This window comes from Orcinus orca, chromosome 16, assembly GCF_937001465.1.
Source record: "Orcinus orca chromosome 16, mOrcOrc1.1, whole genome shotgun sequence".
In the NCBI taxonomy this organism is placed as follows: Eukaryota; Metazoa; Chordata; class Mammalia; order Artiodactyla; family Delphinidae; genus Orcinus; species Orcinus orca.
In genome coordinates, this window is record NC_064574.1 from 51,978,976 (window position 1) to 51,991,599 (window position 12,624).

Sequence of the window (12,624 nt, forward strand, 5' to 3'; positions counted from 1 at the left end):
ACAGCCACATATGGCTGGAGGATACTGTGTTGGACACGGAGGGTTAGTGGTAGACTCCAGAGGAGAAAAAATTCCTGGGTGAGATTGGTTGGCCTTACCAAGAGCTGCCTGTGACAGAAACCCTCCCCCCACCTCCCAACACACACACACACACACACACACACACACACACACACACACACACACAGTCTGAGCCTTTTCAGGTGGGAGGAACTCCCCCTGGGCCTGCTCCCATCCAGCCTGCTTTGAAGGGGTGGGGGAAGGAGAAATGCATCACCGTGATACAGTGGGGAGGGTAAAAGGTGGCATTTTGGTGCACTTAAAAAAACATAAAGAGGGACCACTTTCAAGAAGGCTGTTTTACTTTGGGTATTTTAAAATACATTCCTGAGGCCTGGAAGAGTTCCCTGTGGGGACGGGAAGAACTACTGTGCAGGGTCGGTGGAGCCAGAGAGAGGTGGCTGGGGTGTGGGGGCAGCGCCATCCACTGCAGCCTTGGAGGCCAGGCACGCTGGGGAGATGCACGCGGGACAGACCTGGCGGAACCAGGCGAAGCTAGTACAGGGTCTCCCGGGCGTGGGTTCTCAGGTGGCGTAGCAGGTGGGAGTTGCGGCTGAAGCTGCGGCCACACTGCGCGCAGGAGTAGGGCCTGGCCCCCGTGTGCACCAGCATGTGCCGCAGTAGGTTGCAGCTGCGGCTGAAGATCTTGCCGCACTCCAGGCACTCCTGGGGGGGCTCGGCCTGCCCAGACACGCCCTCGTCCCCTGCCCCGGCATGCGTGGCCAGGTGGCGCTGCAGGTGGGCGTTGCGCCGGAAGCTCCGGCCGCACTTCTGGCAGCTGTAGGGCCGCTCGCCCGTGTGGCTGCGGCGGTGGCGGGCCAGGTTGGAGCTGTTGCGGAAGCGGTGGCCGCACGTGTCACAGACGTGAGGCTTCTCCCCGGTGTGGATGCGCTGGTGGCGCGCTAAGTGGGCGCTCTGGCTAAAGCCCTCGCCACACTCGCTGCAGCGGCAGGGCTTCTCCCCGGTGTGGCTGCGCCGGTGGCGGGCGAGGTCCTGCGTCTGGCTGAAGCTCTTGCCGCACTGGGTGCAGTGGTGGGGCCTCGGGCCGCCGTGGGTCAGGAGGTGGCGCGCGAGGCCGGCCCTTCGCATGAAGCGCTTCCCGCAGTGTGGGCAGCTGTAGGGCTTCTCGCCCGTGTGCACCCGCTGGTGGCAGACCAGCTGGGAGCTCTGACTGAAGCTGCGGCCGCAGACCTGGCAGGAGAAGGGCCGCTCGCCTGTGTGCACACGCCGGTGTGCCCCCAGGTGCTCGCTGCGCCGGAAAGCCTTGCCGCAGTCGCCACACACGTAGGGCCTGAGCTCGGGCCCGGGACGCAGGCTGCCTGAGCACTCGGAGCACTGGTGGCCCTGGTCCTTGGCGTGGATCCGCAGATGGCGCTTGAGGCTGGAGCGGCGCTGGAAGGTTTGGCCGCAGTGGGAGCACAGGACGATGGCCAGCTCGGGGGGCGCTGGGGTCTTGGTCTCCGGGGCGCCTGGGGGCTTTTGGTCCTGGGCGTGCGCCAGAAGGTGCTGCATGAGGCGGGCCCGGCGCTGGAAGCCCTGACCGCACTCGGCGCACAGGAAGGCGGGCTCGGAGGAGTGCGTCTGCATGTGTTTGCTCAGGTGCGAGCTCTGGCGGAAGCGGTGGCCGCAGAGGTGGCAGGTGTGCGGCCGCTCATCCGTGTGCGTGCGCATGTGCAGCTTGAGGATGGAGCTGCGGCCGAAGCTCTTCCCGCAGCACAAGCACAGGAAGGACCGCGCGCCCGGGTGAGACCGCAGCTGGTGCGTCTCCAGGCGGGCCAGCTGTGGGAAGCTCACCCCGCAGTCTGTGCAGATGAACTTTATCTCCGGCTCCGACTTGGGGGCGCCCCCAGCCACTTTGACCTCGAGAACTTCACTCCTGTCGGGAGGGGACATTTCTCCACCGGGGCCGCCCACCTCAGGGCCCGGGCCGAGCGACTGAGTGTGGGGCTCTTCTGCCACCCTGGGACTCTCTGCCTGAGACTTCGCTGAGGTGGCAGCGGGCCAGGACACCCCTTTCGGTTCCTCTTCTTTAAACGCCTCGTCTGGGGTTCTGCCTCCAAATCCTGGGAAAGAAGCAGAAAACAGGACAGGTCAGGCCTTTTCAGAGGCGCTTCTGGGAATTGCCAGAACCTCAGTGCCTGGAAGCAGAAAGAATCCCAGAATCCTGCAAAGCTGGTAGGTGGGCAGAGGGTGGGTAAAAACCAAATAACATACAGTTTACCGTTTTAAGGTGTATAATTCTGGTCCATTAGGTCCATTCAAAATGTTGTGCAACCATCACCACTATCTATGTCATTCTCCCAAATGGAGACCCATATCCATTAGCAAGCCCTCCCGTGACCATCTATTTTATTTTATTTTAGCTGTTGTAATTAATTTTACTGAAGTACAGTTGATTTATAATATTGTGTTAATTTCTGCTGTACAGCAAATGGATTCAGTTACAGATATATTCTTTTCCATTATGTTTTATTAGAGGGTATTGAATATAGTTCCCTGTGCTGTACAGTAGAACCTTGCTGTTTATCCAGTCTATATATAATAGTTTGCATGTGCTAATCCCAAACTCCCAATCCATCCCTCTCTCCCACTCTCTTCCCCTTGGCAACCACAAGTCTGTTCTCTATGGCTGAGTCTGTTTCATAGATCAGTTGATTTGTGTCATATTTTAGATTCCACATATAAATGATATCATATGATATTTGCCATGACCACCTTATTTATTTATTGGCCATGCTGCACAGCTTGCGGGATCTTAGTTCCCTGACCAGGAATTGAACCTGGGCCCACGGCAATGAAAGCCCAGAGTCCTAACCGCTGGATGGCCAGGGAGTTCCCGACCACCTATTTTAAAAGCTCAAAGTTTTGGGGGTTGATGATTAGACCCAATGAGCCTTAAAATAGCCCTGTATAGATACAGACATATCAATATATATCTATGTAGATATATATATCAGTATATATTACCTCATCAAAATAGTCCATTTTTTGCCAAAGAGGTCAAAAAGTCAGGTAGGGACCACCCCTGACAGGCAAAGAAAAACCCTTCAGTGGTCATAAACCCGGGAGAAAGGCCTCTTACCCAGAGGATGCACAGGCCAAGCCTTCTTTGCTGGGACATCTTCAAAGGTTAGGGACTCCTGTGACCAAAGGAGGGGCAGAGATTGTCACTAAGTGAGGAATGGGGCTCTAGGACCTGAGGGGGATGAAGAACTTTCAAGGTTTAAATTAAGAAAAACATGGATTTGCTATAACTTCAGAGGCAGAGAACTGAGGGGACCAGTCCGGCTCACCAGCACAGCTGCTAGCTCCTGATCTCCAGAGTTCTCCTCTGGCCACAGCTCAGGACCCAGCGGGGCTGACAGCACTGGGGGAGAAAGAAAGAGCTGCTAGAAGCCAGTCCTACCACCATGTGGCTCCGAGGACGTGCACCCATCATCAGGGCCTCGTGACAGGCATCTTGGCTCTCCCCCATTCCTGTCAACTAGGGAGGCTGCCCCCTTCCTTCCCCACCCTCACCCACCTGGCCCCTCAGCTCCCACCGTACACCAGGCCTCCACCTTCCTTAGGCCCCAGCTCCTCACCGCTCTCTTGCGGGGCCTGCAATGTTCTCTTGGGACCTGGACTCAGTGGCTGCTTTGAACTTGGGGGACATCTCCAGGCCCCCATCTCAGCAGGCTTGGAGGGCACTGGCTGGGACAGCGAGAGTTCCTGCGATGGCTCCAGGGCTGGAGGCCCTTCTGAGGGCACTTCCTTCTTGGGGCTGTGGCTGGAGACTTGGAAAGAGCCCCCCTGTTCCTCCAAGGTGACCTCTGCACGGGGACAATTCTTGCCAGCATTAAAACTAAAATCCTGTTCAGAACACATCCATGTTAGGTGATGGACAGGACGGTAATCCAAGTCCTACTAACTCCCTAGGGCCATGGGACTGAGGAAATGTGAGGGTCAGACAGGGAGGGAGTTAGGAGGTCAAGAAGGAGCCGGCAGAGGAAGGAAAGTGGGGTTTAGTGACTTCTTTTTTTTTGGCCTCACTGCGCGGCATGCAGGACCTTAGTTCCCCGACCAGGGATCGAACCCACACCCCCTGCAGTGGAAGTGGGGAGTCTTAATCACTGGGCCGCCAGGGAAGTCCCAGCTCAGTGATTTCTTAATGGGGTGATAAAGTCACTGTCTTTCCACCTGCTGTCCAGCCCGCCTGGCTGCCCCCTTCTTACCAGCGGCCCCACATTGCTGGACTCCCTCTGGACACCCTCCAGCAGCAACACCACCTCTTCGCCATCCCTGAGCTGCTGGCCCTGGAGCCGGGCCAGCAGGTGGGGGGGCAGCACGCTCAGGAACTGCTCCAGCACCAGCAGCTCCAGGATCTGCTTCTTGGTGTGCAGAGCCGGCCGCAGCCAGTGGCTACAGAGCTCCCGGAGGCGGCTCAGGGATGCCCTCGGCCCCATGTCCTCCTGATACTGGAAGCACCTGAAGAGCTGGTGAGCCACCTCGGGCCGGGGCCTGGCCTCTGGCCGCCTGGGGTCCTCCTGGCCGGCAGCCTCTTCCTCCTCCAGTTTGACTGCTCCGAGCTGCTCTGGCTCCCGTGCAGCCGGGCCTGGTTCTGCAAGCATCCTTCACCTTGGCGATGCCTCACAGTGGTTGCTTCAACTCTTGGGTCTCTCTCTCTCTCTCAGCTCCCACACCTGGGGTGTTAAGGGATGCCTACAGATGTGGCCTCCAGAGGAATCGTTTCTCGAACTGGTCACGAGTAGTGGCTCAGCCTGACCAACACACCAAAAGGCAGAGAAAATGGATTGTTTAGTATTCTCATTCCCTCCTGCAGCATTTAGAAGTTCGCCTCACTTTACCCCAGTGATCAAAGTTGGCATTCCTGAGAGAGGACAGTCTGGCTTTCCCTGCCTCTTGATATGGTGCCACGGGGAGTACCTGGCACCACCGAAGACGGATCCTTGCCAAAAATGTTTCATCGTGATCCAATCCAGCCTTTAGACCCAACTTCCAGGTTAAAGGGCATTGCAGGGAATAAAAACAAGTTGGCAGAGAGGCTAAGAGTGATGGTGTTTAAAGGTACAAACTTGTAACAAGTAGTAAATAAGCCATAGAGATCTAATGCACAGTATAACAAATGCAGACAATAATATTGTACTATAATATAATTATATAATATGATACATATCATTACATTACAATCATATTCTAACATATAAATGCTGTATATCTTAAACTTGCTTAAGGTTATATGTCAAATTTATAAAAAACAACAACAACAAACAAATAAGTCAAATGTCTCTTGAGGAAACGACCAAACAAATCCCAAAGACAGGACATTATGGGAAACAAGTGGCCCAGGTTCTTCTGAGTCTGTTATGAAAAACAAGTGCCTGGGGCTTCCCTGGTGGTGCAGTGGTTGAGAGTCCGCCTGCCGATGCAGGGGACACGGGTTCGTTCCCTGGTCCAGGAAGATCCCACATGCCGCGGAGCGGCTGGGCCCATGAGCCATGGCCGCTGAGCCTGCGCGTCTGGAGCCTGTGCTCCGCAACGGGAGAGGCCACAACAGTGAGAGGCCTGCGTACCGCAAAATAAATAAATAAATAAATTAAATTAAATTTTAAAAAGTGCCTGTAGGGCACACGTTTCTCTAGAGGAGACTAACAGCTGATATAACCAAATGCACGAACATTGATTGGATCCTAATTTAAAACAAAAAACAAAAGGCTCTAAAAGCTATTCTGGGGTCAGTTGGGGAAATCTGAATATGGGTGCAGCACTGGGTGATAATGGAGATGACTACCAACTTCTGAGATGAGATTCCAGTGTTGTGGTATGTAGGAAATTTCTTTATTCTTAGAAAATGTTGAAGGGTTTGGAAGTGATGGAGCATGAGGATTCAGCCACATTTATGGATCAACAAGGCAAATGTGGCAAAATTATAGCAGTTGTTGAATCTGGGAGATGGGTGTATGGATTCACCCATTCATTCCATTGCTCTTTCAACTTCTTTGGAAGTTTGAGAATTTTAAAGATAAAAGGTTGGCAGGAGGGGGGAGTAGTTCATGCATGTGATTGCTCTTTGACCAGACTTCCGGACCCTCACTTTCTGGCTCTGGAGGTGGTTCTCAGCAGTCAAGGCCAAGGCCACCCAGCTGACCAGTGCAGGGCTGAGCTCCCACCCGGTGTTCCAATCTTCTTCCCTCCCTGGGTTCCATCCCTAGAGACAGGCTGGGATGAGCCGGGGAGCTGGGATGGGTGGGGGGGTCTCCACATGGGACTTAAGCTTACTGCTTGCAGAAGTCTGTGACAGATGTGTTCCCAAGTCAGGCCAAAGCAGTCTCACTCACTTCAGAGGCCTCTAGTGGGTGCACCCTTGGGAGCTGGGTGATGGCAGGAGAGGCAGTCATTTCCCTTTCTTTCCTAATTTTTTTTTTTTTTTTAGTTCTGGATTCTTCCTTGGTCTACCCCTCTGGGAGGTATCCATCCCAACCCTGTGAGTCTGGCTAGCATTAAAAAAAAAGTGTTTCTAACTGACCAACAGGGGGCACTGGTTCCATAGGACTATTCCTTCCTTTTGGGGTAGCCAAGACCTACCTAGGGGGAGCTGACCCAAGTTCCGCACCCACAGGGGACTCAGTTCAGTCATTCAGCACAACCCAGAAGGCTTATTCTTTGGATATGGAAACCCAATTTCCAACGTGTCTCTGCCCTCCCTGCTCTCCAGCTTCAGGACTGCAAATGAGCTTCTCCCAAACCTGTCCCCCACCCCCACCAGGAACATCCCAGGCAGAGGAATGGGAAGAAACCCTCTTGCATCACTTCCCACCACATAAAGGGAGTGGAGCGGTGCCCGACCTGCTAGAGAGTACACGTTGGGTGTGCCTAATGAGAACACCTTACTGTTCTCATTACTGAGTAAAAATACAAACAACCACAGCTAACAGCTAGTCCTATCACTGACCCATTTTACAGCCCAGGACACCCAGGCTCAGAGGTACAGACATTTCCCCAAAACAGCCCAGCCTTGACAATGGAGCCAGGGAGAAGTCAGCCTGGTCAAGAGCTTTGGATAGTTTAAGTCCCCTTCATTCAGGGCTGAGGGATCTCTGAACCTCCTTTAGAGGTGGGGTGAGTGGGGTATGATGTGGTAAAAGAACAAATGAAACCCGTGTGTTTTAAGTCTGGGCCTAGCGCTTCCCACACAGGGGAGAGGTTTGTGATGCTAAAACACAGATCCAGGCCTACGTGCTGGCCACCTGACCAGCCTCCCTCCACCTCCCTCCAGCATCTTCCCAGCTTCCCTCCCTCTCCCCCACCTACCCACTCCCTCCGGCCAGTCTGCAGTCTCCCCCCACCACTCCAGAATCTCCCCAGCTTTCCCCTACCTCCATTCTCTCCCCCACAGCCTTGTCCAACGTCCGTTCCTTCCTGCACTTTGGCACATGGGGCTCCTTCCACCCACTGGCACCTCTCTTCTGGGACTCCACACACACCACCCACCTGGCTACCTTGCAGTTTTAATTATTGAGGAATGCATGAAAAAATGTCTGGTGCAGAAAAGGTCTTTACTAAATGTTCAGGAAAATGGGTTTTTGTTTTATTGTGTTTTGGTAGCATGAGCAAAATAATTAGAGAACCAATCACGTGTGATCAGGAACCCTGTATTAACAGCTGGCATGTACTGAGTGCTTATCTGTATGGGCTCTGCTTAGGGTCACTTCATCCCACTCCAGTCCACGCAGTAAGTTATAATTTCTCCATTTGACAGGTGCAAAGACCAAGCTCTGAGAGGATGGGTGACTTGCTCAAGGTCACACCAGGGAGAGCCAAGATTTGCTTTAAGGGGAGAACGCTGATTTTATGGTGCAAAAGCTCAGAAACAGAAAAGGACCCAATTCCCCTCCCACCCTGTGCGATTTGCCTAGTCTTAACCAGAATATTACAGCATGAATCAGAAAAAACAAGGCCATTCCGATTTCCAGCCCTCAGGCTTAGGCAAGTGGGGTGCCGGAACCTTCAGGGGAGGTCTCTCCAAAAGGTTTGAAAGAGGTGGAATTCAAGGGACGAAGGCCCTGGAGAGTCTCTCCCTCCCCCCAAGTCTCCAGGACAAAAGCTTTGTTAATATGCGCATCTGTGGGGGGTGGGCTGGGTTGCTGGGGGAGCTTTTCAGCCATCCTCCGATATTTGACGAGCTTAATTTGGAACCTCGAGAGGCGGAGAGGCTTAGGCTAGACCAGCCTGGGGTGGAGGTGCTGCCACCGGACCCACCCAGACAATGGGAGCACCCAGAGCCGGGGTCCTCAGCCAGGGGCTCTCCCTTTCTCCCTGGATCGCTCGTCTTTGTTGGCCGGGCTCCCCTCCAGTGCTGGGCCGAGTCGATGAGTCCGGTCCACCTGGGGGACCGTGGAGCCTGCCTTCCACTCCCCAGCGGGTACAGCAAGCCCACGACACAGGAAGTCCAGCGACCCTCCCGAATGTCCCCATTGCCACAGGCCCGCCAGTACTCCCCAGCATGGACCAACCACATCCACCCAAGGCTTTCTTCCAGCACCCTAATCCCCCATCCCACCACAGAGGCCTGGAGCCCCCTTTCTCTCTCCAAGCTACAACGAACCCTTTAAGTCTGTCCTGGAAGCCTGTACCCCAGGCCTCCCTGCAACTCACCACTCGGGGTTCCCACTACAGAGGTGGAGGTGCTGAGGGGTTCTCTGAGGGCCCCCAGGGCCAGAGTCAGCCTCGGCCAACCTGGGAAAGGACTCCGGGAAAATGGAACAGGAAGTTCCCTTCCCCAATCCCATCCAGGTGGTGAGGGGGGCTTCCTAGAGTTAACCCTTAACCTCCCAGTTTGGGAGTGGGGTGGGGAGAGGGCGGGGCCAAAGAAATAAAGACAAAGCAGTGGATCCAGATTCCAACCCAGGCCTGTATTTGAGAGTCTAACTACCCCTCCAAGTAACAGCTGCCCCCCTCCTAAGCAGGACTGGCCCTGTGCCCCTTGGCCGTCTGTCACCCTGTACTTTTTTGGGGGACAAGAGTTGCCATTTACAAATGCTTGCTGGGACTTCCCTGGTGGTGCAGTGGTTAAGACTCTGCGCTTCCACTGCAGGGGGCGCGGGTTCATCCCTGGTCCAGGAAGTTCCACATGGTGCTAGGTGTGGCCAAAAAAAAAAAAAAGCTTGCTATGTGCCGGGCAAAGAGGATACTGAGGTAAACGTGAGGGACAGTCCTGAGCTTGCACGCCAGGGTACAGGAGCAAACCACAGGCGCTAATTAGAAAATGGAACAGGACCATGTGATGGGGAAGAGAGGCCACTGGTCGACACTGGCACCTAAAATCCTCCCAAGAATCTTTAGAGGTGGCTTTTGTCCCAGCTTTACGAATGACCAAGCAGGGGCTCCCAGGAGGCGAAGTGACCTCACCAACAGCCTTGAGTCCAACTCTAACTCCAGTCAAGCCTTTCCCTTTGCTCTAAAGGGCCTCTTTGCGTCATGCCCTTGTCTCCAGCCAGATGGGCACTTCCTCTGGGGAGTCCACGGTGCCTCGCTGAGCGTTCAGGGCTCCAACCTGCTCAGAGGCTGCCCCGACGGGCGGCCAGATCCTGCGCTTGCTCTGGCTCCTCGGCCGGGTCTTGTCTCCTGCACTTAACAGCACCTGGGCTTCTTCTGTTCCTTTATTTTAATTGTCTAGCGTGGATCTCATTGGACCAAAGCTCCCTGCGGACAGTGGTCCGTTTCCCTTGTCAGCTCTGCATCCTCCGCGCCTAGCCTAGCGCCTGGCACACGTGAGGACGGACAAAATGGATGAGGAACCGCCGAGCAGAGAGTCCACCGCCCTCCGAGGTTTGCTGGCACCCCGCACCGGGCACTCCACAGCGCGTACTCCCGCTACCTCGGGGGCAGTCGGGGGCTACTGAGCCCCCCCTCTCTGGGGCGGGCCAGGAAACCCACCCGGGGCGGGACTATGAAACCCCACCCCGGATGTGGAAAGGAAACCCCGCCGCTGGGCCTGGCCTGGGAGGCGGGGCGGAGGCGTCTCCTGTACCCCTATACCTAGGCTGGACCATCACGCCCCCTCCCCCGGGCACCACCGCTCCTGCCCCGCCTCCAGGACTGACACGCGCACCTATGGCTGCCGCCTTCGAGGACGAGGCCGTGTCTGACCCCTGGGAGTGGGGGCAACTCGACCGGGAGCTGTGGGCCTTGTCTAGACAGGATGGGGGAGAACTGCAGGAAGGAGCGTGGCCTCCTCGGGTAAGGTGGTCTCGGTGCCTCGGGCCTGGAGCGTCCAGGTGAGAGCCTGGGGGAGCTGGCTGGGAGCACAGAGGGAAGGCTCGGTGTTTGCTGTTGACGCTGTCTTCCAGACCTTCGACTCAGGTGCACACCTTTCCTGGAAATCTGTCAGAAAAGCAGAGACCAAGTTGACGTAACTCCCAGAAATAGCATCCAGGCAGAAAGGCAAGTGCCTGGAGTGAGACAAGACCAACACTAGCTTTTGGCCTCCTTCAATCCTAACTCTCGGCCCAGGTATGGGCTTTGGCTAATACCCGCGCTCCTGGCCCACCACGCGCGCGCACCATTCATTCGGGAAATATTTCCTTCCCCGAGTGTGTCCGGGCATTGTCCCTGACCCCGGGTACCCAGTGCTGAATAGAAGGGACAAGTGCTGCCCCCTTGAGGCTTACAGACCGGGCAGGACCAGATCACGGGGGCAAGGTTTATTAACTCAAATTACTTTGCAGAAATAAAGGGCTTAAGTGAATTCCCTAGAGGTCCGGTGGTTAGGACTCAGCGCTTTCGATGTCTGGCCCGGGTTAAATCCCTGGTCCGGGAACTAAGATGCTGCAAACCGCGTGGCGAGGAAAAAAAAAAAAAAGAGCTGAACATTTAAGTCCCTTCACATTCGTCCTTATCTTTGAAAATATCAATACACTCCCCTCTCCCAGAGTGTTAGCCACTGAGAGACGAAAATTCTTGTGCAGTTGCTGGATTGCTACTTTACTCCATTTACTAAAAATGATAAACGCATCTTCAAAGGACTTTTAATATAAATCTACCTGTTTAGGATATATATCAATATCTTCTAAAATTATCTTGAAAATGCACACTTAAACTATTCTAGTTGTTACCTTAGATTTTGGGGGGAAGTAACTGGTGTCTAAAAAACAAACAAAAACAAACCCCAACTTACCATTTATTTATTAAATATGAAAAAAAATTAAGTTTAGTATTATCCAGGTCAGCAAAAGCACCTGAAAATAGTGATGGGGTGATGGGGTCTTCTTCTTTCCTCTTATCTCTTCAGAGATTGCAAAAGAAAAACAAATTTCCTTGTATTTTCAGTTTCCTTAGGATTCCTCCATTTAGAATTATTCAGGGCAAAGGGAGAAATCCTTCTCCAGCTCTGGGAAGAATTACTATTAAAAACACTATGATCCCTTGATTAGCCTTTGGTTCATCCAGAGGCTTAAATGCCTGTCTCTTAACTGCATTAGTAACATCTTTTCCTGCAGCCATAACCCCAGCATTTTCCTCTGGGTGGTTGCAATCTTGATGGAGTAATTGCAGTGTTTATGGTACAGCCAGATCCCTCACTAAGGACCAGCCCTGGTACAGAAGCACTGGGGATTTTGATAAGAACAGGAGTGAGCATTGCACCTGTCCTGGTCTTTCTTCAGTGTCTGTAAACTAGCTATCTCCCAGGTGTTTCATCTTGTCTCTTTGGTAGGAGCCAGCCATTGGCTCTGCAAGCCCGAGCTGCAGTCTCAGTTTTGCCATTTGCTGCTGTGTGACTTGGGCAGATGGTTTAATTGCATCCCTTCACTCTGCTGCTCAAAGCTCTTCTGTGGCTTCCTATGGCACTTAGAACTAAATCCAGACAGCTCAGCCTGGGGCTCATCCCACAGCCCCTTCCTACCATGGATCTCATCTTCTGGCTTCTTTTCCTTTGCCTTTCAATTCCTGAACATGCCAGTCTGATCCTGCCCTGGCCTGGAATGGATGCTCTCACTCACATCCCCACTTTGCCAGTTCCTCTTCATTCTTTTTTTTTTTTAATGAGTTGGTTTAATTCCAGGTGGTATAGAATTCAGGACAGAACAAAGACTTAATAACACACTTTGGCAGGATTCTGGGCTAGGTTTACTCTAATCTCACTGCTAAGGTAGAAATGACTGAGAAGCACTGAAGAGAGGGTGAACCACTGTATGACTTTAAAAAAATTATTTATTTATTTGGCCGCGCCAGGTCTTAGTTGCAGCACACGGGATCTTCGTTACAGCATATATACGGGTTCTAGTTCCCTGACCAGGGATCAAACCCAGATTCAAACCCAGATCGCCTGCATTGGGAGCACGGAGTCTTAACCACTGGACCACCAGGGAAGTCCCTCACCCAGCCACTTAAATGCAAGCTCCACAAGACTGGCTTTGCTGCTGTTCATTGCTGTATCTCCAGTGCCCGGCACATAGTAAACACTCACTAAATGTGGATTGAAGGAATATTCCACATCAGACCTTGTCTTTCCTGGTATTCTCTATTTCGGTAAGTGTAGAACAATCCATTCAGTTGCTCAAGCCA

At 53.5% G+C, this 12,624-nt stretch overlaps 1 protein-coding gene across 1 annotated transcript; it reads right to left on the reverse strand.

Moving 5' to 3' along the window:
- Positions 1 to 555: 555 nt before the first annotated feature.
- ZSCAN10 (zinc finger and SCAN domain containing 10) lies at positions 556 to 4,743 on the reverse strand. The gene is made up of 5 exons (XM_004270256.4): positions 4,275 to 4,743; positions 3,645 to 3,912; positions 3,354 to 3,418; positions 3,143 to 3,200; positions 556 to 2,123 (listed from the first exon to the last, which is right to left on the reverse strand). Exons 1-5 carry the CDS (start codon positions 4,668 to 4,670, stop codon positions 556 to 558), a joined length of 2,355 nt encoding a protein of 784 aa, XP_004270304.4. The 5' UTR covers positions 4,671 to 4,743.
- Positions 4,744 to 12,624: the final 7,881 nt, after the last annotated feature.

Bases quoted from the DNA above. Each gene is read 5' to 3' on its own strand.
- ZSCAN10 (XM_004270256.4), bottom strand. From the start codon at position 4,670: ATGCTTGCAGAACCAGGCCCGGCTGCACGGGAGCCAGAGCAGCTCGGA. The intron at 3,201-3,353 runs GTGAGCCGGACT...CTTTGGTCACAG, and splicing joins AGGAGCTAGCAGCTGTGCTG to GAGTCCCTAACCTTTGAAGA. The intron at 2,124-3,142 runs GTAAGAGGCCTT...CTTCTTTCCCAG, and splicing joins TTGGCCTGTGCATCCTCTGG to GATTTGGAGGCAGAACCCCA.